The sequence below is a fragment of the Strix aluco genome, chromosome 20 (assembly GCF_031877795.1).
Source record: "Strix aluco isolate bStrAlu1 chromosome 20, bStrAlu1.hap1, whole genome shotgun sequence".
Classification (NCBI taxonomy): Eukaryota; Metazoa; Chordata; class Aves; order Strigiformes; family Strigidae; genus Strix; species Strix aluco.
In genome coordinates, this window is record NC_133950.1 from 15,629,682 (window position 1) to 15,653,195 (window position 23,514).

Consider the following 23,514-nt stretch of genomic DNA (forward strand, 5'->3'; position numbering starts at 1 on the left):
CTGTCTGCAATTGCAAAAGAAATGGTTCTGGTTATCTACATTTGCAGCAGTACAAATAATCAAACCCCTTGAATGCCAGACAGACTCCTGTGAATGCAGGATAAAGGAAAGTGAACCGCAGTCTATGAAAATTCAAGTTTATGTTTCAACAAAAGCTCAAGTGCATTTAAGAATGAATACTTATCTAGAGAAGCTGTCACTCATGCTTTGGGTTCTATCATTAAAAAGCAAATAATCATTTAAAGTCATTTAAAGAAGTGCTCTTTCACAAGTGAAACTGGCATCTGAAAGTTACCATGAGAAAACACTACATTGCACACAACTTCCAACAAATTATTTGTTACGTTTCAAACCTGTAAATCAATCTGGCACTAGCTATGTATTTCTGTGGTTATCAACTGCTTGGAATTCGGCTGTATTTTTGTTGTCACACTAATAAGGATGCAAATTATACCAACTCCAATATTTTAATTATTGAGCTTTAGGGAGGGAGGGAGAGAATATTGGCGTATGTATGGAAACTGTCCTCACCTCTATTTGTTTCCTGATCTTGTCAAACCTTCATTTAATTGTAAACAAGTTGATCCTCAGCTAACCTGAGCTATCTTGCATCAAGATTTTAAGCAAATAAATAAGTATAAAAACTGCAAAGATTATAAATTAGGGCAGACAAATCTGTATCTAGACTCATGCCTGCAAAGAGCATTCTATCAATATAGTGAAATGCTAATCTCCTAATTAACAACCTAATTAGGTAATTATGGCTTTGCAGAGGGATGCCTAAATGAAATATGACAACATGGTCACCTCTTTATATGGCACCTGTGGGCCTTTTCAGCTGTCACTGCAAAGAGTGCAATATCAATTTGAACAGATGACAAAGTGTTGTCATTTTTCATTCTGATATTGTACTGAATGGTTTGGATAGAAGCAGTTTAGAAAAGCGGCATCTTGCCTGGTTTCTGCCTAATCTAAATATGTGCAAACACTTTGCTTAATTTTTAATGTCTATGATTATGCTTATTTTTTCACACTGGCTAGCAAGCGTTACCTAACACACACGTTACATCTGCAATGTCATACTGTGATGACCCACCACACTGGAATCCCTATTACCTAATTTCACAGCGTGTGTGCAGGAGAATTTACTACCCAGAAAAAAAAAAATACGAGTATTTGAGTTCATTTTTAAGGCTTAACTGCTGATTTTAAAATAACAAAACAAAACCAGAGAACCTTTTAAATAACACATTACAATTTGCGTTTTATTTTTATTCCTGATGAACGGTTTTGCAGAAACAGAGCCCAGCCGTGGTGGGCCGTGAGCGGGTGAGGCTGACTGTACTTCTGCTTGCACAGAAAGCTGCAAAGGAGCACTTTCAACAGTGGCACAGCACCGTCGTACAGAAGCGTGATTTTTCACTCATATGCCTAAAGTGCTCTGAAGACAAGTCGTTAAGCTTTAACATTTCTAAGATGAACAAATAAAATACCCACTTGCAAAGAGGAGGGTAAAAGTGTAGGCTCGGACTCCTCAAATATTAGACTAGAACTTCTATTTTAGCTCTTCTCATTGTGGTATTCACGAGCCTAAAAAACCTCCATAAATCTTACAAACACCCATCCAAACTTCAATCTTTAAAAAAACCAAACCCCAAACCAGAAAGCTTCAGCGTTTTTTTGCCTGTATAATACTGAGAGAGATGCCACGTTGCCTGGGTTTTCCTGAGCAAGACTCACTAGCTCTGTCTACTCGGCAATTAGCAGGAGAGCAGGGCGCTGCGGCAGCGCTCATCGGGAGCCTGTACTGCACCCACCCAGCTGCTCCGGAAAGGCCACCTCATGTGCTGAAGCCAAACGTCACCCAAAGGTGCTTTAAGCATGCGGAGGCCCACGCCTGATGGGGGGTTCACCCAGCGGGACCCCTGCAGCTACCGACTGCACCAAAACCCCCACCTGCATCTTCTGAGCCAATTCACCAGCCCACTCTCAAAAACTTTTATACTGCTGTGCAGCTGTACCATCAAATTTTTAACTGCAAATAACATTACCCCTGCAAGTATCCGACACAAATTCAGAATTATATTTGTAAATTCCTGTCTTACCACAGGATTATCAGAAAAAACAAATGTCAGATGTCACCAACAGTGTATCTTTATCTTTGCTGGATAACTTATTTCTGCAGTTTAGTCTGAACTGGAATATTTTAGTGGGTTTCAAACATAAAGCAACCCTTCCTTCCTGTAACGGTATTCCATGTACAGCTTTTCAACATGGTATCATGTTTCAGTCCTACAAAAAGTGTAACCATAGATTATCATGACATAACCTTAAAAGTATTTTATACGAAGAGTTCATTTTGTATACATCAACAATAAGAGTATACTCATAAATGTAGATTCTAAATCTACATGTAAATCTAAACGTGGACTGTAAAACCAGCCATGAATAAAACTTGCTGCAGTGCACGCTTAGTGCCAAATGGGAAATGAAAGGGATACAGAAGAAGAGTAGACTACTAGAATTTAATTCTTAAAACTCTCTTGTTCTCAGTATTGATTTTTTTAATTTGAAAATAGTAATTCCTGGAAACTTTCCTCTACATTCCCAGTTTAGTTTACCAATACTATCTCTAATTCCTGTCCATAGTTGTTCTCATCTGAGCTAATGACAGGTCAGTGTTTATCTTCTTTTATATATGCTGTAGCATTTATTTATGAAACAGAAGCATATACCAAACCAAACAGTTTTGTATTTATCATTTTTTTCAGTTTGAGGCCATTCTATTTCTGATTGCATGAAAATATTATTATTGCTTAAGAAGGATAATCATAATCTTATTTTTTCATAATATAACAGGGTGCTTCTGACTTCACAATCATTCATGAGAATACCACCTACTTCAAAAAATCCTGAGACTTCAAGCCCCTTTGGGACTTTATGTGAAATGTAACTGGACAGATTGACATTTCTTCAACAATAACGAATCTCCTTTTCCTCTGGCTTTTCATTTTTGTCTTGACAAATTCTTGGTCTGTCTCCTTCAAGAGCACACAAAACATATTCAAGCAGCTTGTTTTGCTTTCAGAATAACTGATGTAGATAAAAAACTTCTTGAGCCATAAGGAAACAAGGTAGGAATTACCCTTGTGCTGTCTTGTATAAGAAACTAAATTTATAGACCATGTATAGCTAGATATCAGAGTTTAATAAAGCTTCTCAGCAGACACACAGACAATTAACATTCAAACACGCACCGGGGTCTTTGTTAGAGGTACCGTCTAACAGACCAGTCCTCACTGCTGGTAAGGGGAGAGCTGCCAGCAAAGAGCAAGCTGCCTGCCAGGCCCGTCTCACGCGTCAGGTGGTGGCACAGCCACGGGCCACCATGCTGCCAACGGCACAAGCAGCCTGCAGCGCCGGTGTCCCTGCAGCAGTGCGCTGGGTGCTACCAGGGCCAGCACTGCTGCGGTCCTGCTTCCACAGCCCTTCCAGCAGCTAAAAGAGAAGAACTGGGGAGAGCCTGAGCACTCCCTCTGCCTTCCTCACCGAGTGCCACTCATCCATCTTCGAAGCAAAGCGTCAAACAGCAGTGCCACAGGGGCGATCTGCTGGTCCTACACAGGGCTGCACGACTCGCACCCCGTTTGTCTGCTGCCCCACTTCTCAGTACAACTGACCTTTCCACACAGGGGTCTATTCCTCACGCTCACAACTTTGGAAGGTGGGGAGGATTCATGCTACAGAACGCATCACACACAGATTGTTCCGCCAAGTTGCTTCACCTGCCCAGGCCTTTGCTGATCAAAAGGAAAATGTCTGTAAGAGCTCAGCTGTTGGTCACCGTTGTTATTTGTTGCTGATGGGTGAAACAGTTAAATCAATAAACAGATGATGAAAGGGTGTAATAAGATCTGAAACATGAAAGAAATGTACTAAAGTGGTACTAATTCACCCCTTCGGTTATTTCTGTACAAGTCTATATGTAGACAGTGATCTCAATTTTTTTTTAATCTAACCCAAAAAAGTGTCCGTGAACAGGTTTGCTCTGAATTTGAAAGAATAACTGAGAGAGTTTAATTCCCAACCTTGCATCTACCTGATAATCCCCTGAAACATAAACTCGTGTAAGAACACGCTCAGAAAATCCAAGTTTGGCTCTAGCCTCTCTCGTTCAGACAATCACTAACCCCCCACTAATGCTGACATCAATTTGCTGTCGTATCTCCTAGAAACCACCTCCTGCTGCCTCCCCGACGTTCCTGCAACGCAATGCTAGTTCTGATCACCCCTCGCCAAGCACGTGAAAAACAGAACACAACCCAGCAACGCCTTCGAGGGTGATCACGCTAAAAGCGCTCGTCTCGCAAACCCCCAAGCAGTCAGAGCAGCGGCCTGCGGGCTGCAGAAGCGGCCAGGACACAAAGTTCTGAAGTGTGCCAGCAGTAATTTGGGTGACGTGACAGCAGGAGGCCAGAAGAGACCCCAGGGCACGCTGCGGGCCTCCAGTCTCCCTCCAAGCGTGGAGCGTTTCCAGGGCTGCCCCTGGAACTCCGGCGCTGCCCGCCTGCTTTGCCACACGCCCAACTGTCCGACTTTAGCCACGCGTTCCACTTACCTATTTTTCCCTCCCAACTGTCCTGTCAGACGCTCATTTGACCGGTTCTGTTTACCCCAACCGCAGCTCGCCGGGTGCAGCGCAGAGACCGTGACGCGCTCCGCAGCGGGTCGTGCTCCTGCCCCGCTCCTGAGGGGAGGCCGAGGCCCGGAACTCCCCCGGCACCGGGCAGACGGGGCTGCAGACGCCCGGGGAAGCCTCGGCCCCTTCTATTCTCCGGGACACCCCTCCAACACTAGAAAGGCTCACGCATCCCTATGACAGGTTACTTCACCCCCCGCATTTACCGCAGACTTTAATCAGAAGAAATAAAGGAGCGGTCACCGCACGGCGCGTCGCGGCCTCGGTCAACCAACAGGACGCCCCGGGAGAGCCGCCGGCCGCGCCGCCAGCCGGTCCCGGGCAGACACCCCGCCGCCGAGCCCCGGGCCGCCCCTCTGCGACGCCCACCGAAGCGCTGGGGCAAGGACCCCGCACCCCTCCGCACTTACGGGCTTCGCCGCTGCTCCGCTCCGCGGGGCCGGGCCGGGCGCCGCCTCCTCCCCCGCCGGCTGGGCCGGGGCAGCCGCTTCCGGGGCCGGAGGACGCGGCGGAGCGGGGAGCGCTGGGCCGCGCCGTGACCCGGAAGTGCCGCCCCCGGAAGTGCCGCAGAGGCGCGGCCGGCGCATGCGCGGGACGGGGGCGCGGGGGGTTGCTCGGCGTCTCAGGAGCGGCCTATGCCGGGGAGTCGCGTCGTGCTCGGTCCGGCGGCGGGTCAGGAGCGAGCGGGCGGGGCCGGGGTGCGTGTGGCCGTGCGGGGGGTGGCCGCGGCACGGGCGGAAGGGTCGCCGCGGGGAGCGGGGCCCGCCGTTTGCTGGGCGCCGAGCTTCTGCGGCGGCGCCTTCCGAAATGTCACAGTTCAACACGTACAGTGAGTCACAACCTCGGGCAGAAACAGGCATCAACCCTCTCGAAACAGCCGAGGTTTTAATGAAGGAAGCCGGTAGTTAACAGCTTTCAGCTGTGCTGCTGATTGCAAATAACTAGGGTGCTTTTCTGGTGGAGATCAGGCCAGTTTTATTCCCAAATTCACTAGGTTTTTATTCTTTAAAACACCGTGCGATTTGTATTTCTGCTGTGCTTGTAAACCAAACTTTCCCCACAGCACATAACACAAACAGGACGCATTTAAACAAGGGTAACTATTGCAAAAGGAAAAATAACCATTTAATAAAGTTCACCATTCTGGCCGTGCGTAACCCCAGGACAGACGTGCCCCGTCCCCTCGTCCCCAGCGCGGAGGTCTGCCCGTGCTGCGGGGCGCGAGCAGCCCAGCCCAGCCGCCTCACACCTCCACCCCAACCGGAGGCGGGACCAGCTGCTTCCAGGACTCGTTGTCCTCTCGGCGTCTGCTCGAGGCCCACTGACCGTGTGTGTGTGCCATCCCTTTCCAGACTGGCTGATGCAGTCCGCCTCCATGACCTCCTGTGGAAATAATGAGACAATATTGGTGAATTCCTCAGCAAACCGCGACCTCGCAGTCTCTAAAGAGCTGCACGTGTCAACAAAAAGCAACCTTTAGAAAGGAGGGTCCGGGAGGGCGGTGGGAGCGTGGCAGAGTGCCCCGCAGCGCCTGAGCGGAGATGTGTGCTCGATGCCGTTGATGATGTCGGCCGGCGGCAGCAGCGGCGCGAGGGCGAGGGGCTGGGACTGCGCTGGCAGATGGCGGGTCACGCGTACGGCCGCGCCCAGGAGGCACAGCAGGGCACGGACAGCCACTCAGCAGTCATGCTGCAGTTAACTTGGCTCAGCCTGATAAACCAGTAGAAAAAGTAACCCAGGAGAGCAGCTCTGTGCTGACTCGGTGAGGTGAACCGGATCACCGTGGGGCGAGGGGAGGACGGAGCCAGCCCAGGGGAGCGCTGCCCGGTTTGTTTTTGTGCCAGGCAGCTGCTAGAACTGCTCATCTCTTGTGCGAAGCTTTGCCCTCTGTGGACAAATGCAGACTGATCTGAGAAATACTCAAAATAATACTAATAAAAAAGATCTTTGGAGTAGCATTCTTAATAAAGCTGAATGACACTAAGAACACATTTGCTCAGACCAGGAAATGGTACAGTAATCAAGATGGAAGATAATTAGGATTTGAATGAAGATGCTGATTGCTTGGAGGGACAGTAAAGCATAGTTATGTTAACCAGAATTAATCCACCACAGTAACCCACAGTTAAAGGCTGCAAGTCAAACCGGTGACATCCAAGTTATGGTCCGGAGTGAAGGAACGATGATGATGATGTCAACTGTGATTGAGAGAAGAGGCAAGCGGAAGCCGAGGAGGAAGATTAAGAGCTCTGTTCTAGCCGTGCTGAGTCGGAGGTGTCAGCCACGCATCCGCGAGATGTCAGAGAGGATGTTTTATTTGGACACGACTTCGCTCAACTGAAACTGTCCATCACAGAGAAAGTACATACAATGAAGTAAGTATCATTTTAATTGCTACTGTGGCTCTTTATTGCCGTGCTACAGGTGGTTTTCCCTTCCTTGAAAGGTATAGTCCTGTTACACACTCAAAATGTGAAGAAAATTGATCAGAATTAAATGTACTATGTATTTGCATGGGGCTGGTGTTCTGCATAAAAAAAATTTGCAGGGGTGGCAGCGATCTAAAGATAACCCCTTTACAGAAGGAAGTCTTAGTTATTCTTATAGCTGTATTTTTTTTCTCTTCACATTTTTGGCAGTCTATGCAAAAAGCTGGATTTGAACTGAGAAGCTGGCTCTGGAAGCAGCACCCTTTAAAGCACGGCTTGCTGCGGCAAAAACCCTCTCTGAAGGCTCTTGCCTCATGACAGGGCCCGTCCGGAGGAACGTGCTCAGGGCCCGGCCACACAACGACCACGAACAGACCGGCTGGGGCCGGGCCCGCGGCCTCTCCTGGACGAAGCTCCCGGCCCCGGGGCAAGGCAGGGCCGCGCAGGGCCAGCCTCCCGCCGGCTCCCGGGCTCGCAGGCGCGGCGGGCCGGGCCCGGGGTCCGCTCCCAGGCCGAGGGGGACCGGCCCGGCCCAGCGCGGCAGCGGCGCTGAGGGGGAACGCGAGGCCTCGGCCCCGGCGTTACCATAGCAACGCGAGGGGCGGGGCCGGAGCGGCGCTCGCCCCGGCCACGTGACCGTTCGAACAGCCCAATCAGAAGTTTCTCAGCCGCGGGGCGGGGCCTACGCGGGGGCAGGAGGGCGCGGCCCCGCCCCGCGCGGGCTGAGTGGCCAGCGCCGCCGCCGGCGCCCGCCCCCGCGCGCCGCCATTGGCCGCCGCGCCCGCCGCTCCCAGCCGAGGCCGCCGCCCACGCCGCCCCCCCCCCCCCCCCCCCGCCCCGCGCTCCGGCAGCGCCGCCGCCGCCGCTCGGCCGGGCGGGAGGGGCGGCCCCCGCGGAGCCGGGACCCGGGAGGCGGGCGGCCCCGGGCGGGGCGAGGCGGCGGCGGCCCCGCCCGGCGGGGAGGTGCGGGGCGGGGCGCGGGGCGGGGCGGCGCGGCGTCCCGCGGGAGGGGCGGGGCGGGGCGGCGGGGCGGGGCGCGGCGGGCTCCGCGTCCCTCTCGCGCGCGGCCGCTCTCCTCCTTCACAGGGTGACACGTCCGCGGTGAGTGAGTGGCGTTGGCAGGCTGTCAATCCCTCACCGGAGCGGCCATCAAACAACATAAAACACACACAGGCACCGGGCGGCGGGGCTCATAAATTCCAGCGGGCCGATATTTTTGCACATTGCTTTGCAGAGAGTGTGTAATTAATTTTTTTACAGTTCTCTCCCCGTTATTTCCGCTCTTTTCTTTGCACAAGTTCAAACTTTTGATTGCTGCTGTTTTACCCCCGTTGCACAGACTTGGGATCGTTTGTTATTTTTGGGGGGGAGGGCGATTAATTTTTTTTTTTCCCCTCTGTGATTGTGTTTTCTTGGCTTTTTTTTTATGTTGCAATTTGGGGGTGGGGGTGTTCGCCTGGTTTGTTGTGGTTTTTGCTGTTTGCCACCCTCCTAACTTCTTAAGGATTTGAAAGCGAGTTTTTTTTTTTTATTTTCTATTTTTTTTTTTTTAATTTTGCCTTTTTGCAAAGAAGATTTTTGGACAAGTGGGGAAAGACATAAAAAGCAACAATAAAAATAAAAAAGGAAAAAAAAATCCAAACAAACCAAAAAAAACGCGCTTTGGAGGAAGATTGTACCAGGAAAAGAAAACTGCAAAGAAACCTTATCAACTCATTTATCCAAGCCACAAATATGATGATGATGAAAGAAGATTGTAACTAAAGACGAGAGTGATTTACTGCACTGGGAAGGAGAAGAGAGTGGAATAAACAGCTGAGATCCGGTCAAAACACAAATACTGATTTTTTTTTTGTTGTTATTTTGTTTGGCTTTTTTTTTTTTTTCCTCTTTCTCTCTTTTTTTTTTTTGGTGTGTGTGTGCAAGAGCGGAGCGAGGAGCCGGGCGCTGGGACTGCCTGGGGGAGCCCGGGGCTGACGGCGCTGCTCTGCCCCCGACGCCCGCGCTCCTCCCGCCGGCGGCGCGGCCCGGGCCGCGGCAGAGCCATGGACGATCAGTCCAGGATGCTGCAGACTCTGGCCGGCGTGAACCTGGCCGGGCACTCGGTGCAGGGGGGCATGGCCCTGCCTCCTCCCCACGGACACGAAGGGGCAGACGGCGACGGCAGGAAGCAGGACATCGGCGACATCCTCCATCAGATCATGACCATCACTGACCAAAGCCTGGATGAGGCACAAGCAAAGTTGGTTTCGTCTAATTAAACCTTTTTTTTTTTTTTTTTTTTTTTTTTTTTTTGTGTGTGTGTGTGGTTTTTTTTGTTTCTCTCCTTCCTGCTCCTCTGCGGAGACCCGGAGTCTCACAATTAGAGCAACTTCTTGGTGCCGTAGGAGAAATTGCAAGCAGCCAAGGCAGAGCCAAAGTTGCTATTTAATGATTATTTTTTTTAAATAGATAGCTCTATAAAATATAGAAGTCCGCGATGCTCATGCCGTCGCTCCGGTGCGCGGGAGGCTGTGGCTGATCCCTGCCCGCTCCCGTTGGACACTGTCCGGCGGACACCGGCCTCCGCCGCCGTCTGTCTGTCCGTCCGTCCGTCCGTCCGTCGGGCCGCCCGCGCTCTCCCCACGAGTGCAACTTTTTCCCCCTTTCTTTCTTTTCTTGCCTCCCTGCCCCCGAAGCGGCGGCTGATGAATTACAAACCTGACAAGATATTGCTGCGAGGGGCGGGGGGGGGACACCCAAACCCCAAAACCCCAACCCTGGCTGTTTTAAATCACAGTAAATACAAAAACAAAGAATGTTAACTCTGCAAGTTCCCCCCCCCCGTCCCACCCCCCCCTTCCAATCTCCTTAATAAATCAGTTATAATATCGCAGGACGGATCGTACCGGGGACAAGGGGGGTTGATTTATACCCCTCGGTCGGGCGGCATTTGCACAAAGATAATTCGGTATAAAAGTCAGCGGGACGAGGGCAACGAGAGACCCGGTAGCCGCGGCTGGGCGAGGGACCCCCGGCCCCGCCAGCCCCCCCACGCCCCCCCCTCGCCGCCTCCCCCGCCAGCCCCGCGGCCCGGCCATGGGAAGCACCGGGCCGGTGTCTGCCGTCGCCGGGCCGCGGGGCTGGCGGGCAGGGAAGGAGGAGACGGACGACGACACCGGGGGGGATCCTTCTCGGGGAAGGCGCCATGTTGCTAAAACGCGTGGCTAACCGCTTGTCCTCTGCTCTCTTTCAGGAAACACGCACTGAACTGCCACAGGATGAAGCCCGCCTTGTTCAGTGTCCTCTGCGAGATCAAGGAGAAAACAGGTAAGGGCCGCCCGCGCCGCCGCCGCCGCAGCCATCTTGATCCCTCCTTCCTTCCTCCCGCCGCTTCCCGCCGGCGGGGACGGTGCCGGCGCTGGGCCGCCCCTCACGCCGCCGGCCCGCGGTGGCCGCTGGGCTCCCGGCCCGGCCCGCCGGGCCGAGGGAGCCGCCGGGCGGAGGGAGCCGCCGGGCTGAGGGACCCGCCGGCCCGGCCCGGCCCGGTGGGGCTGGCGGGCTGCGAAATGGCGCGGTGGAGGATCCCCTCACAGCTCCGGGGGTGCCCCTGTAGCGCCCGCGCTGCCTTTTTTACCGCCAGGACACTTGGCAAAATACTTGTCAGATCTGTGTTACCTCACATCTTTTTTTTTTTTTTTTTTTTTTTTTTTTGTGCCTTCCTCGGGATGCGTAACACGCAGCGGGGACCATAAACTTTCTGAGGGGGTGTGCGCTGCCCAGGTTTGGGGAGAGCAAAGCTGAACCCCCGCAGCAGACGGGGGAAGGCGATTTCCAGAGAGACCCTGAGGAATGCAAGTGATGGATGCTCTGACCCCAGGGCTGTGTAGAGTGCGGCGAAGCTTGAGGTGCTCTTGGGCGATGACGTTTTAAATGCCAGAAAATTTTCATCGCAAAAGTACAAAAAATATTTTTTTTCTATGTTAATGCGGCACTAACAAACTCTGCGGGTTTTTTAGAGGCATTTTAGGGGATTTTTCTTTTTGCAATTTTTTCACATCACTGAATTTACAGAGATTTATTCTTTTTTTTAAAGAAGAAAATTTTCAAAGTACTCTGGTTTGTATTATGAGAATAAGAACATTTAGTATGATCTGGCTTTAAAAACAAATACATGCATTGGCTGGCTTTTTAGCTGTATTTGATATTCAGTCACATTCCCCTTAATTGCACACTGAAAAAATAAAGACTAGATGAAAACAAGAAACGTGAAATCATTGCAAATCTCAGCTGCGAAGCCTAAAAGTGCACGGTTCTCAGTAAATTATGGTGCTTTATGTCCACGGGTTTCTTTGCTACCGGGGATCCACTTCAGTTTCTGCTGACAGCTAAGCACTAGGGTATTGACTGTGTTGTGAATATTAAGATTGATTCCGCTTTATATTGCATTATATTACCCGGGATAAGGGGAATGATCCCCCTTCTGCCCTCCCTCCCCACCTACCTACGTTCTGCCTCGATCAGCTCGTAACCCCTTTCCGTCCTTCTTTGGCTTGTGTTTGTTTTCTGCCTTTCCCTAAACTTTCTGCCTGTCCTGCTCCGGAGCCAGCCAAGCAACCTGCCCTCGATGTTCAGACATTTTGCAGCAGGCAGATTTCAATTAAGGAGGCAGGCGTAGGTCCTGCGATCACTTTATTTGCAGAGGGCTTAGCCTCACTGTTTTGAAAGGAAAGTGTAGTCAACCACATGTCAGAGGTGAGCTGCGAAGAAAAACCCAAGTCCTTTCAGCAGCGGGGATTACTGGCAGAGGGTGTTTGGTGAGGCCACCGCCGTCTCGGAGGCGAGAGGGAACCTGACAAGAGACTTTGTGGTCTGAAACGTTTCGGGGTGTTTCGGTGATAACTTGTAAGTTGGGATCCTGCCTTTGTGCTGCAAGTAGTCGAGCCAAGTTTGCAAGTTATCTCTTTTGTGAAATCACTGAGAACCAACAAAGAGTGAAGGCGTCCGCCTGCCCAAAGGCAGGATCCTGCCAGCCCCGGCAGCACAGGAGGGACAGGATTAATGCACCGGGTGATTGATGGAGATGAATCCACACCCCCACCAAAAACTGTTCCCGGAGGGGGACCTTCACTCAGAGTCTCCCAGTTGAGATGAAATGTCTGTGTAGGCTTTAGCTAGCGTGTTAAAGCAAAGAAAACGTGAAAATCTAGCTTATTTTCTGTAAGCTGTTTTCGGAGGAAACGGCTCAAACAATTCTGAACTGGAAGGGTGAACGGTCTGAGATGCAGTTAAAGCAGAGGTCCGTCCCCCGCCCCCCCAGGACTCGGCATTGTCTTGTGGTCTGAGTACTTAAATCTGCCTGCAACTGGGTCATGCGCCGGTATTTAATTCTTTTTGATCAGAACCAAAGTTTACCTCGGTGTTGGCGGTGGGAACTGCCGTGATGGCTTTATTGCTACCTTCTGTGAGAAGGATGAGAGGTGAGGAGGGAGACTGTAGCCTATACATAAAGTGTAATCGCAGTCATGTCTGTTCTGAAATAAGTAATGCAATATTTAAGTCATTTTTATATTGAATTATGTATTTTTTTATATTTTAGTAGTTTTCAGTACAGTCAGCGAGGACTTTTTGAGACTGGTCGTGAGAGAACACGTAGAGGAATCGTCAGTTTAGGTAGAGCAACTCTATCACTTTCCCTCAAGGGTTAATGAATGCATCACATTTTTAAAAGCCTCTCTCTGTCTTGCTTAGGGTTAGGAGCTGAAGATTTTTTTTTTTTTCCTGTGAGGTATTTACCATGTACAAAGCAAATTACCGAGCTTACTGAATTTAGCCTGACATTTCTTTTTTAACATTTTAACATTTTAAAAAGTGCTGCATAATACATTTAAGAGCTTTACAGATACTAATAGATATGTGCATTCTTAGAGGCAACCACAAGGTAGCATGGTTTTCATAAAGAAACTGCCACTTACTTCTTTAATTAGTTCAAAGAAAAATGATGCCCGAAGTTCTACCGAAGCCCCTCCAATAAAATATGAAGCTAAGCAAGTGAGAGCCTGTCGACTCTATTTTGCTGCGTTCCGCCCGTTCTCTGAGGTGTCGCGTGGAAGTGTGAAAGTTGCATTCTTCGTGCGCGCTCACATCTGTTGCATACCTGTGTAACGGTCTGGCTCCGTACGCGCCTACCAGGAGGAATCAAAACCTGATGTGCGCCTTTGGTTTGGTTTTTTTTTTTAATAGCTCTTTTTTTACTGACTAAAAATCCTTCAGATTTGTAATTTGATTAAGCCTCCATTAGGACGTTGCTATACCTGAGGTACTGGTTATTCTCATGGAGATAGAAATGAAAATATATTAATTCTTACAGTCTTAAAACGGTTAGGGAATTGCAATTATTTCCCAATGGAATGACATATTATTAGGTCCTGGATTGTGTTGATAGATGATTTGTTTTTTTGTCTTTAAAAATCATTTGTATAGCTAGGAACACACGTTTACAGAAATGCCTGAACGCATGTGTGTATACGTGTACACGTATACATTTATTTATTTATTTCTCTAAGGCCAACAGAAACAATGATAGCTGCCAACCAAACCCTAATTTACTGTCACCACAAACCCTAAATAGCATTCATTTACTAGTAAAGCCTAATGGCATACATGATGGTTTGCCAGATTTGTGGCCTTTGTGAGGCTTATAAGCAGGACTGACTTGGGAAGATCATAAAACTTAATGAACTTCTCGACTGCAGGAGGTGTCCGCAGGGGAAGAGAAAGGCCTGCTTGGCTGGTTGGGCTGGTTGAACTATTTTTTATGTCTAAACAGAAAGGAGGAAAATGTTCATTAAGAACGTTCTCTCCTTGTGCAGAATTTTGTTTTAAAGAATGGAGAAAAAAAAAGGATACGAACCCCAGACGAATAGTGACGTTAACCACGGGGTTAATTTCTTGCTGTTCCCCATGTAAGCTAAAACCTTTATTTCTATTGCTACAACTGTAAATAGCTATAGGATGCCATTCCGATGATTAAAGGGCTGTATCATGCCCTTACTTGCTGCAAAGCTCCTTATTGATGAAAATGGCCCAACTCTTTTAGGAACGCCCCTTGTCAATATGCTGCAAAATCTGTGAACCGCCTGTTAGGTAACCCGCCGGAGAAGGACTCGCTTTTTGCCTTGTCTGCTGGCAGAATTTGAAAATGTTAACCCCTTTCTTCTCTGTGCTTATTTAAAAATTGGATCACAGGACTCTTCCCTTGCATGACACAAATTTCAACTTTTCAGTGTTTGTAAACTGTCCTTTAGTGCCAACAACTTGCAATAATATATAATCATACGCAATCCTGTCTGAGCATTAAAGGATTCAAGTGGAACAATGAAATGGCAGATAGCATACATATATATGTGTGTGTATGTGTGTACCTACGTATGGTAGCTATTTTCTAAATATCAGCTGTGATGTTATTGTTATTCAGTTCAGCTATTTAAATTATTTATGTGCAGTCCTGGTGTTTTTGTCAAGCTGCTAAATACATATTTTTGATTTACCCTGACTACATGAGGAAGTAAGCATTGTGTATTTATGTGTGTACATCTTTTCTTCAGTTTAAGTTGTTTAGCTTTTGTTTCCTTTCTCATGCTTCAGTATCCAGGATTTTTCACTGAACCATTGGTTGTACTTTTGAATGGTGGGGTTCTTTTAATTGCCAGCAAATGTATTACAAATGATGACGTGCAGTAGAACGCTAGGTCATTTACACTGTCCTTATGGCAATGACATTGCTTTTCTTCATAAATGTCCTACTAGGAAAAAATAAATTGAATAAAGTATCTTGATTGTCATTTGGTCATCTGTTTCAAAGACATTCATTATCAAAATTCTATTTCTTTGGTGGATTTCTAACCGGGTGCGTCTCTGGCTAAGAAAACAGGCGGCTTTGGTGATTGTTTTCATTAGAGAAATTCATGATAGTTTATCTTACAGAACCTGTACCTACCCCATACCTTTAGACCTTACCATTGTTAGTGCTCCTTGCTATATGTAAATAACAATCTTCACGTTGATTACCGGGATCAGGGTTTCCAGATCTATTTTTTTTTTTTTTACCCACTAGAGGATAAATTTGGACCTACTTGTCAATACTAATTTAACTAGGAGCAGGGATTTATTTTATTTTATAGCTATTTTTCACGTCCTTCATTTTATTTTTGAATTTGACACATTTGCTTGCTTATCTGAAAATACTAAATTATGTGAGTTACTGTGTGGTGTATTTTAGGATGCTTGCTGTAAGTTAAGGAATTTTTGCATTCAGAGATAAATTATTATAATAGCATGTAGTGAATGCAAAAGAGTCCCTTTTTTTTTTTTTTTCCCCAGGATTTAACACATTTATCAAGCTCTATTCCTACAGCTTTCAATGAAAAAGTTGTATGATATGGATATTATGCTGTCTTTTTTCAATTTAAATACTGATTTGTGTGAAACATTAATATAATGATATTTGCAGTCTACCGCAGACAAGTATAAGCAGAATTAGACATACTAAATTGTTACAAATGTAACGCAATACTTAAATACATATGAAGGCTATATTAATAATTATATAGTAGAGTGCGAGAGAGTCCGGTTTGTATCTGTCCTCAATTTTTAGACTGTTTTTCAATTCCTTGCACATCGTGCATATGATGGTTCGATGAATATTTTTATGAATAGCAGGAATGAATACTGAATCTGTGTAACAGTGAGTCCAAATCAGCGGAGCCCCGAGTGGAGTTTTGCCGTCCTGGTATCATTGGTCGAATTAGATGTAGCTGTTTGTATTCCGTGAATTGACACCCTGAGAAGAATGCTTTGTTTGTTTTCTCAGCAGTCATGTTTAATGCTATTCGCTTATCAAGGTGATCAGCATGGTTCAGATAACACATGCCTGACACAGCCTGCCTTTTTTCACCATCATGTTGACCTTTTGTCACATTTGCTTTTCTCTGGTAGGCAATTCATGTCTTTAAGTATGAATGGAGTAAATAATTCACATCAATATTTAATATAAATTATTAAAGTTTCTGTCAGCTCTTATAGTTCATGCTTTTATAAAGTTGGAGTAGTTCATCAGCCAAACAGATGAATTGTGCTTCTCAGCTGGACATTAGAGCTCCTCCATAATGCTGTCTTTACAGTGGAAGTAAACAGGGAATTAAATATGAAAGGAAATGAAGCCTGGTACTTGAACGCTATATATTTTTCAATAATGCACATTCTTTAGGAAGGCTCAAAGTACTAGATAAATATCCATCGTAATTTATTTTGTTATTCCCATACTTTTTTTTCCCCCTTCACATTGCAAACAGAAACGTAGAAAACCCCGGTGACCCCGGCATTTTCTTCTACTCTTTGTTATTAGCCTTCCGTTAGTGCTCCAGCCCCCTTCTTGGGTGTAGGGTGGGGATACTAGTGTTGGGGGGCTTTTGGGTTTGGTGGGTTTTTTTTCCCCCCCTTAATGTTCTTTTTCTGTTTTTAAAGATTGATGGGGAGCACTAAGATGATGAAGTTTCAGGGTTTTTTAGTCCTTGTTTATAAATCATAGTTTATATTTTGCAAAGGGACCTGTGATTGAAAGTAGATTCTGAAAATATTTTTTGAAGAAGAAATGGTCTGATGTCTGATTGTAACAGCTATAATGTGTTTATTGCTTCAGGAATTGGATAAAAATGGCATGTTTTGCATAAAAGCATATAGTAAAAGTTATTATGCACTTTATTTTTATACTATTTTAGATATTTTACTTGAAATTCTTTTGTCAAGGATCAGTTCAATGCATGTTGTGCAGTCATATGAACTTGTAACAATATATGAATCACTGAGTATCACGCGTCCTACAAATCAATCACTTGGAAAGGGGGGTGGGTTTGTATCATGTGTTTACAGGTCAGAACCTTTTGCTATACTTAAGTCATGCATCAACATTTAAAGCTAATCTCTCATTCCTCATTGTCCAGCAGGTGGCTTTTTCATATATGATTTAATTTTTAATTATTTATTGTAAGTGGAAAATGGAATTTAGTAGTACTATCCTGGTAACATTTTTTAAAAGAACAACAGTTTTCCAGCATATCCTGTTGTGTATGATGGGGTCAATGAAAGCATCTAGAGATCTTCAAGTATACAATCTAAATTAAGATTCTAAACAGGCATTACAGATGCTGGTAACTTTGGCAATTATCATTTTGTTTGGTGAACAGTAGTAAAACAGTGTGCGGTAAAAGTGTTTAGAGAGAGAGGATAAATAAATTGAACAGTTTTGCAATGCAAAGTGGTTTGTGGTGTTTTTGAGGATTTCTTGGCTCTTGCTTAACTGCTATTGTGAAGCCTGGAGCAGATTTTCCCATTGCTAATGCCCTAGAAGTATTAATTCACTTTGATATGCTAATTAGAGGGCATTATGCAAGAAATGAGATTAAGTGGCAGCATGAAGCCATTTGCCTGTCAGTAAATTGAGAGCTTTAGCATCAGGAGGAGCTTTGTTTTTTCTGAGTTTCTCTTGGTTTTGCATATAAATAAAATTGATTGAAAGGTCTAGAGAAGCTTCTAGAACATTGGTGGTTCTTTTTCTCCTTCTATGATTATTTAAACTTCATGTTAAAGCCTTTCTCTGAATATTAATTGATCTAATGGGAGATACTGAACATGAAGAATTTCATTGTATTCTCAGTTACTGTATCTTAACAAAAGGAAAGTATTAAGAATTCTTTGTGTCATCTGATTTTTGTGGTATTATTTTAGATATATCTTACAGCTTTGTGTTATAACCTCTCTGACTGCTAACCGCTCCTGTGCTGAGAGCTATACCTGCGTGGAGGTATTTTTGCCAGTTCTGCTGGTTTTGGGATTGGGATAATGAGGGCCTGACCAGCTGAAGTCAAATGGTCGGCTCGGATTCCTGGCCGGTGGGGCCTTGGACATTTATCACCCCCACTCACTCACAGCATTTCCCATCATTTCTTATGTAAATCACACGTATATTTTCCTTCATTTAGGAAGGAAGGGGTTGTAATATTGACCATAGATTTTATTCAACTGCCAGAAATTGTGTTAAAGTAACATTAAGGGATTGACTTACAGCCATAAGAGCGAGGATATTTGGAGTTAATAGTTAAACTCTGCCCTTAACTCAACTCATTGAACCTATTTATTAGAGCATATATGATACGTAAGATCACTGTGCTGAGACCTCTGCAGTATTAGGACGGTCCAGGATGACTCAAAGACGAGAGTTTCTGATTTAGTTCAAATTTTCCTCTGTTATTTTTTTTTGGGGGTGTGTGTGTGGTTTTTATTCAGCCTCAGAGTTGCTTTACTACAGTTTTGTGGTTAGTTTTCTTTTTATAATACTGTTTAAAAAAATATCAGGGAAGTAATTCTGGAAATTGAACAAAAATTTATCAAAAAATCCAAAACAAAACCGACCCAAGCCTCTCTAGTCCTCTTTGCCTGAGTGCCTGCAGAATGCTTTCTGTTTGTGTGCCCATCTCCTCCACAGATCGTTGTCGCAAAGTCAATCAGGGGAGTAGTGCTAGAGTGACAGTGCTTGTTATGAGCCCCAATAGTTATTTAAAAGAAAGGAAAAAGGATAAAAAAATGCCCCAGAGCTCCGTGCGGGGGCTGTTCATGCTAGATGCACATGCTCTCCCTGATCCTGGCAGCTGAAGTCTATCACTGTTGGGAAATTTTTAACATGAACCACATAAGACACAAACCGCCGCGGTTTCCCCGAAGCCACAGGGGTTTTCACGTCAGCGCAGGACAACTGGCACGTGCGCTGCGGGTCCCTGCCCGCCGTCCCCTGCCCTCGGCACCCGCGGGAGCGGCGAGTCCTCGCCGGCCGCCCTCCCTGCTCTCCGTCAACAAGGAGTCCTGGCGCGGTCTGCAGTTACCGTGGGATGTCCCTGCTCGGCCGTAGCGCCCAAGAGCTCCCCAACCAGTTGGCCCAAAGAATGCGATCAGGAATTTATAAGCCCAAAACTTTGTCATCTCAGTGCACCTTTTTGATACTGGGAAGAACAAAACAGCACCTGAAACTGCAAAATCGGCGGAAAGCAAAAGAAAGCATCGCTGGTCTCCAGCTGCTGATTTTGAGTTTCAAATTCTTGAACAAAAGAACTAAATAATGAAAATGTTCCATGGCCAACCTTAACCTCCTCGGTACCAGTAGACCCCCGACGGCGTTATTTCGGGAGGAGAGGGTGCTGGAGATGAAAGCTGGCATTTCTGGGTTTGAATCCTGATGCTGCTGTTGACTTGAGAAGAAAAAAACGTTCCTCCCACTCAAGTGAGGAGCGATGTGGTGACCTCGCGGGAGCAAACCCGGGGCTCGGCCGCCACCTCACTGAAGCAAACACAAGAGCTCGCTTTTCCTGTCTTTAAAATGGGAATATTATCTATCAGATTTTTTGGTGAAGATTGTGTTAAGTTGGTGCTATGTGTTGAAAAGGAATATTCTTGTCAAGTATTGGGTATAAAGTTGTTACATAAGAAGTAATCTATTAGCACTATTTACAGTATCCACTTTATTCCAATCACAGGGAGCCTAAGTGGAGTCTTACCTCCTGGAGATGAAGAGATTAGGCTTTCCTTAGACTTCTACTTTTCTTGGCTTTAATTAGGAATGTTTGTTTTTTTAATTCATGGTTAGACCTCTAGCAAAAGGGCATCGGGCTTTTCTGACTTGGTAGTTAGTTTACATAGTACAGAGAGAGACCATTTGCTCAGCGTAGATGGGGATCACTGCTTTTCTTTAGTGAGAGCTGCTCACAGGCAGGAGAGCACACTTGAAAGGGTATTTAAGGCATGCCTTCGTATATTTGTTGATTAAAGAAGGAAGTGTGCTTTTAGTGAGGTTTGTAATTACAGAACTCCCAAATGTTTGCTTACTTTCTTTCATGTGAGATCCTGGTAGCATGATTAACTGTCACTAGTAAGAACAAGTTACAGTAGATTGTGCAATGATTCTTATTTGACTTCAAGGATGTATTTATTACCATTTTTGAACAAATTATACTAACATGAAAAGTTGTGGAAATGATTGTGCACTAGATAAGGTGATACATTACAGGAGTGGTTGGGTTTATGGAGCTTTATGCCGAGGTTTTCTCAGAAATTATAGCACAGTCCTGTCACTATAAAACCCGGTGATACAGTTGGTAATAACATGCAGTGGAGGTATTTTTAGGATTTCACTTGTTATTCAAATAGAGTGGGAACTATCAGTTTTTCTACCTCGTATTTCTTTCCTTTGTTGCACTGGGGGAAGAGGGAAGAGGGGAAAGCAAGCCCGAGGAGGCAGCGCGGGCGCCTGGGCGCGGGGTCCCACAGCCCTGCCGGGTCCCGCCGGCTCCGGGGCGCGGGGCTGACGAGGTCTCAGCACCGCTGGCAGCTCCCTGGGTGCCCAGCGCTCGCACGGGACGGCGGCGGAAATTTGGCCTTCCACATGCAGCTGAGGATTTTTTTTGTGAATTATTTCTTACTTCCTCTCCACTTGTTAGGGCAGTGACGTGATATCGATACGGAGCTTGGGAACTTATTGACTTGTTGGTTCTTGACCTTTTGACTGTGACCAAGTATAGAAATTGAATGTCTGAAAATTAAATGATAGACTCTATATACATAAATTCTTGGATGTCAGTGTATTACATGAACTAATTTCGGTTTACCTAAATTTATGGCATTTTGTGTTCAATAAAGGAAATATTTCTTCCTTTCAATATACTGAGAGTCTAATAATATTGTAGTTGCTAGCACTAAACAAATCAATTTTCTTTTACTGACTGATTATCATAACAGCTGCTGTTTAATCACCGTGATTGTTATGTAACTTTTAAATCTCTAATATTTTGGAGAGGAACAAGCAGCATCGCCTTGCTGCGTAACAACGTGATGTCATTGGCGCTGAACCGTACGACTGCATTTTGTGGGGCTCCAGATGAGAGTTCTTATTTAGTTTAGCAATATTTAATGGGCTGCGGACACTTGCTGAGCGAGCTGCCTACTTGAAAGGAGACCCGACATAACACACAGTCCGCGTCCTGTTTTCCCTGCAACAAAAAACGGGCATTTGTTTCTCCGCCCTAAAAACGTAGCACGGTGGGGCCTGATGAAAATGCCGTGCCTCGGCCCCTGACGTCTGATGAAATTAGCTTATTGCTCTGCACGTGCGAGCGGGGAGAGCGGCGATCCCGGCTTTGTGGCTGAGCGCGAGACTCGGGCCTCCAAAGCGGGGTGACAGAGCTGGGAATATTGTTCTCTCCGAGTGCCGCAATAAGGCTGTGGTCAGCACTAATGTAAATATTTGTACAACAACCATGTTCTACAGACTCCGATTTAATGGTAAAAATCTGCCCTGAACGCCTGGGTAAATATATGCTGAAGAACAGAAGCCTATTCACTGAAGAAACAATTGACTTTAGCTTCTTTGTTGTTAAAGTGGCCCCCAGTGATCCGCTGCGAGGACCAGATAGCGGCGGAGCGCGGCTGGCGGCGGGCTGGCGGCTCCCTGGCAGTGCCCGGCGCTGCCGGCGCGGGCGCGGGGACGGACGGGGCGTGGGGAGCCGGCACCGCCGCCCCGCTCCTCGCCGCACACGGGAAGGGGAACTTGTCAATGGAAGAAAAAGAACTGTAATCGCACATTTACATATGCTCCTAATTGTTGATTTGGGGATTTTCTATGAATATAGCTTCACAAAACAGATGCTGTTTAAGAAAAGGGGGAACATAATTTTGTGGGCAATGAATTAAGTGTTTTTGTGGCCCTCTCATCCGTAGCTAGGAGCAGTTTGTGGACCGCGTCTGTGAACGCCGCTCATAATTGTTTTTCACACATAAGTTATGCAAATGAGCTTTTATGGCAACTGGCATAACAATTAGCATCCTCCAGCAATATTTTAGCAGGTTAATTGCAAAATTTCTAAATTGTACATCTGACTTGTTAATTAGGCATGACAGAGGTGGTAAAATAGTTATCTTCAGGCAGTGGCAGCCAGGAGCTGCTTGAAATGCAAAGAGCAACGATTGATTGGATTTGAGGGTTACAATTGTGGGAGCACTGCTGTTGTCAAGTGCCGCTGAGCAGCTCTGCTCCATCGGCTGCCTCAGAGCAAGAACCACGTCGTTGCTGAGAGGATCCTGCCATTTACAAATCTGCTTTATTTAACTCTGAAACTCTCCAAAGCCCGGCTGTGGGAAGCGCCCAGCTCCTGCCTGTTCCTCCATCTCAGGCCCTCGTGAAGGGGCAAACCATGGACCTGAAGTCAGAATTTTCATTTTATTTACAAATATGCCTGAAAGTTTAGCTGCTGGCACGAATCAACAAATATTTTTTTTTTAATTTATTTATTTATTTATTTTAGCCCTGGTAAAAATGCCATTACCTACCCCCGCTCATTTGCTGAGAATTCTGCCTTACTCTCCTTAAATTGCAACCTTTGCTGCCCGATATTTTAATATGATGTTGATTACACTTTACAAGCTTTACTTACTCAGCTTATTTCTCTTAAATCCTTGCTTTCAAATATCTTTGTGTGTCTTATAATATTAATCGTATTAAAATACAAAAAACCATGATATTTGCAATAATCCCTTTTTAGGCTCTCAGAGGTATGTCTGAATGATTAAAAAAAGATTGTAACATGAAAGTCCTCATACTGGTAATGTGTTCAAAACATTTTTCCACCAATACTGCCTATAACAGACAATAATGTATTCCAGCAGTGGTACCGTCTGCTTGAATCATACTAACACAATTTTCCATCCCAGTATGTTCTAAATACATTTTACTGTCTTTGACTGCTGATTTTGATATAAAATGCAGATTTCTGGGCTATTTTAATATTTAATAAGTTAAAGGGTGATAACAAACAGAAAAAAAAACCCACCACTGAACAAGTACCTCTGGGAGACGGAGAAGTCATCTAGCATGCCTGAAAGCTTTGTTTGGTTGTACCATTTGTCTTTAGTTTGCTGGTGGACTATGTATTTTGTGGCTTAAATAAAGTCAATCAAATTTTAGTACATATATAGTACCTGTAAGCACAAAGAAAATCAGCTTAAGCACATGTGAAATTTCATGTCCTCTTTTTTTCTCTATATGCATTCTCTTGATTTAACCACATGGTTTTTAAAATTGGGATGTTATATTTTCATTTAAAAAGTAAATGTTCCTGCATGCATAACTGTTCTAATATTTTACATTTTCTTGTGACATGTGTATATGGAGTAAGTGCCATTTATGATATGTTGTCATCAATAATTTTGTCACAGAGAATAAAAGCCTTTAAACTCATCCACCCACTGGAACGTTTTATCATATTTATTTTAAGAGATATGAAATTAGCAGAACAATTGAGCTCTTTG

General features: G+C 45.9%; 2 protein-coding genes across 10 annotated transcripts in view; one reads left to right on the forward strand and one right to left on the reverse strand.

Annotated features, from left to right (window-relative positions):
• MAPKAP1 (MAPK associated protein 1) overlaps positions 1–5,225 on the reverse strand; it is a 106,383-nt gene extending 101,158 nt beyond the window's left edge. For 4 of the 5 annotated variants that reach the window (XM_074845964.1, XM_074845961.1, XM_074845965.1 and 1 more), the window contains exon 1: positions 5,110–5,225. The gene's annotated coding sequence lies outside the window, so the exon portion shown is untranslated. Of the gene's footprint in view, positions 1–4,618; positions 5,026–5,109 lie in introns of those variants that run through there. The other variant, XM_074845962.1, reaches the window with a different exon arrangement.
• Positions 5,226–6,949: 1,724 nt separating this feature from the next.
• The window catches only part of PBX3 (PBX homeobox 3), a 113,908-nt gene continuing 97,343 nt past the window's right edge, over positions 6,950–23,514 (forward strand). For 2 of the 5 annotated variants that reach the window (XM_074846515.1, XM_074846520.1), the window contains exons 1-2: positions 8,236–9,370; positions 10,364–10,437. In XM_074846515.1, the coding sequence (XP_074702616.1) occupies positions 9,174–9,370; positions 10,364–10,437 (271 nt within the window). In that variant the 5' untranslated portion in view covers positions 8,236–9,173. The other 3 variants (XM_074846516.1, XM_074846517.1, XM_074846518.1) reach the window with 3 other exon arrangements.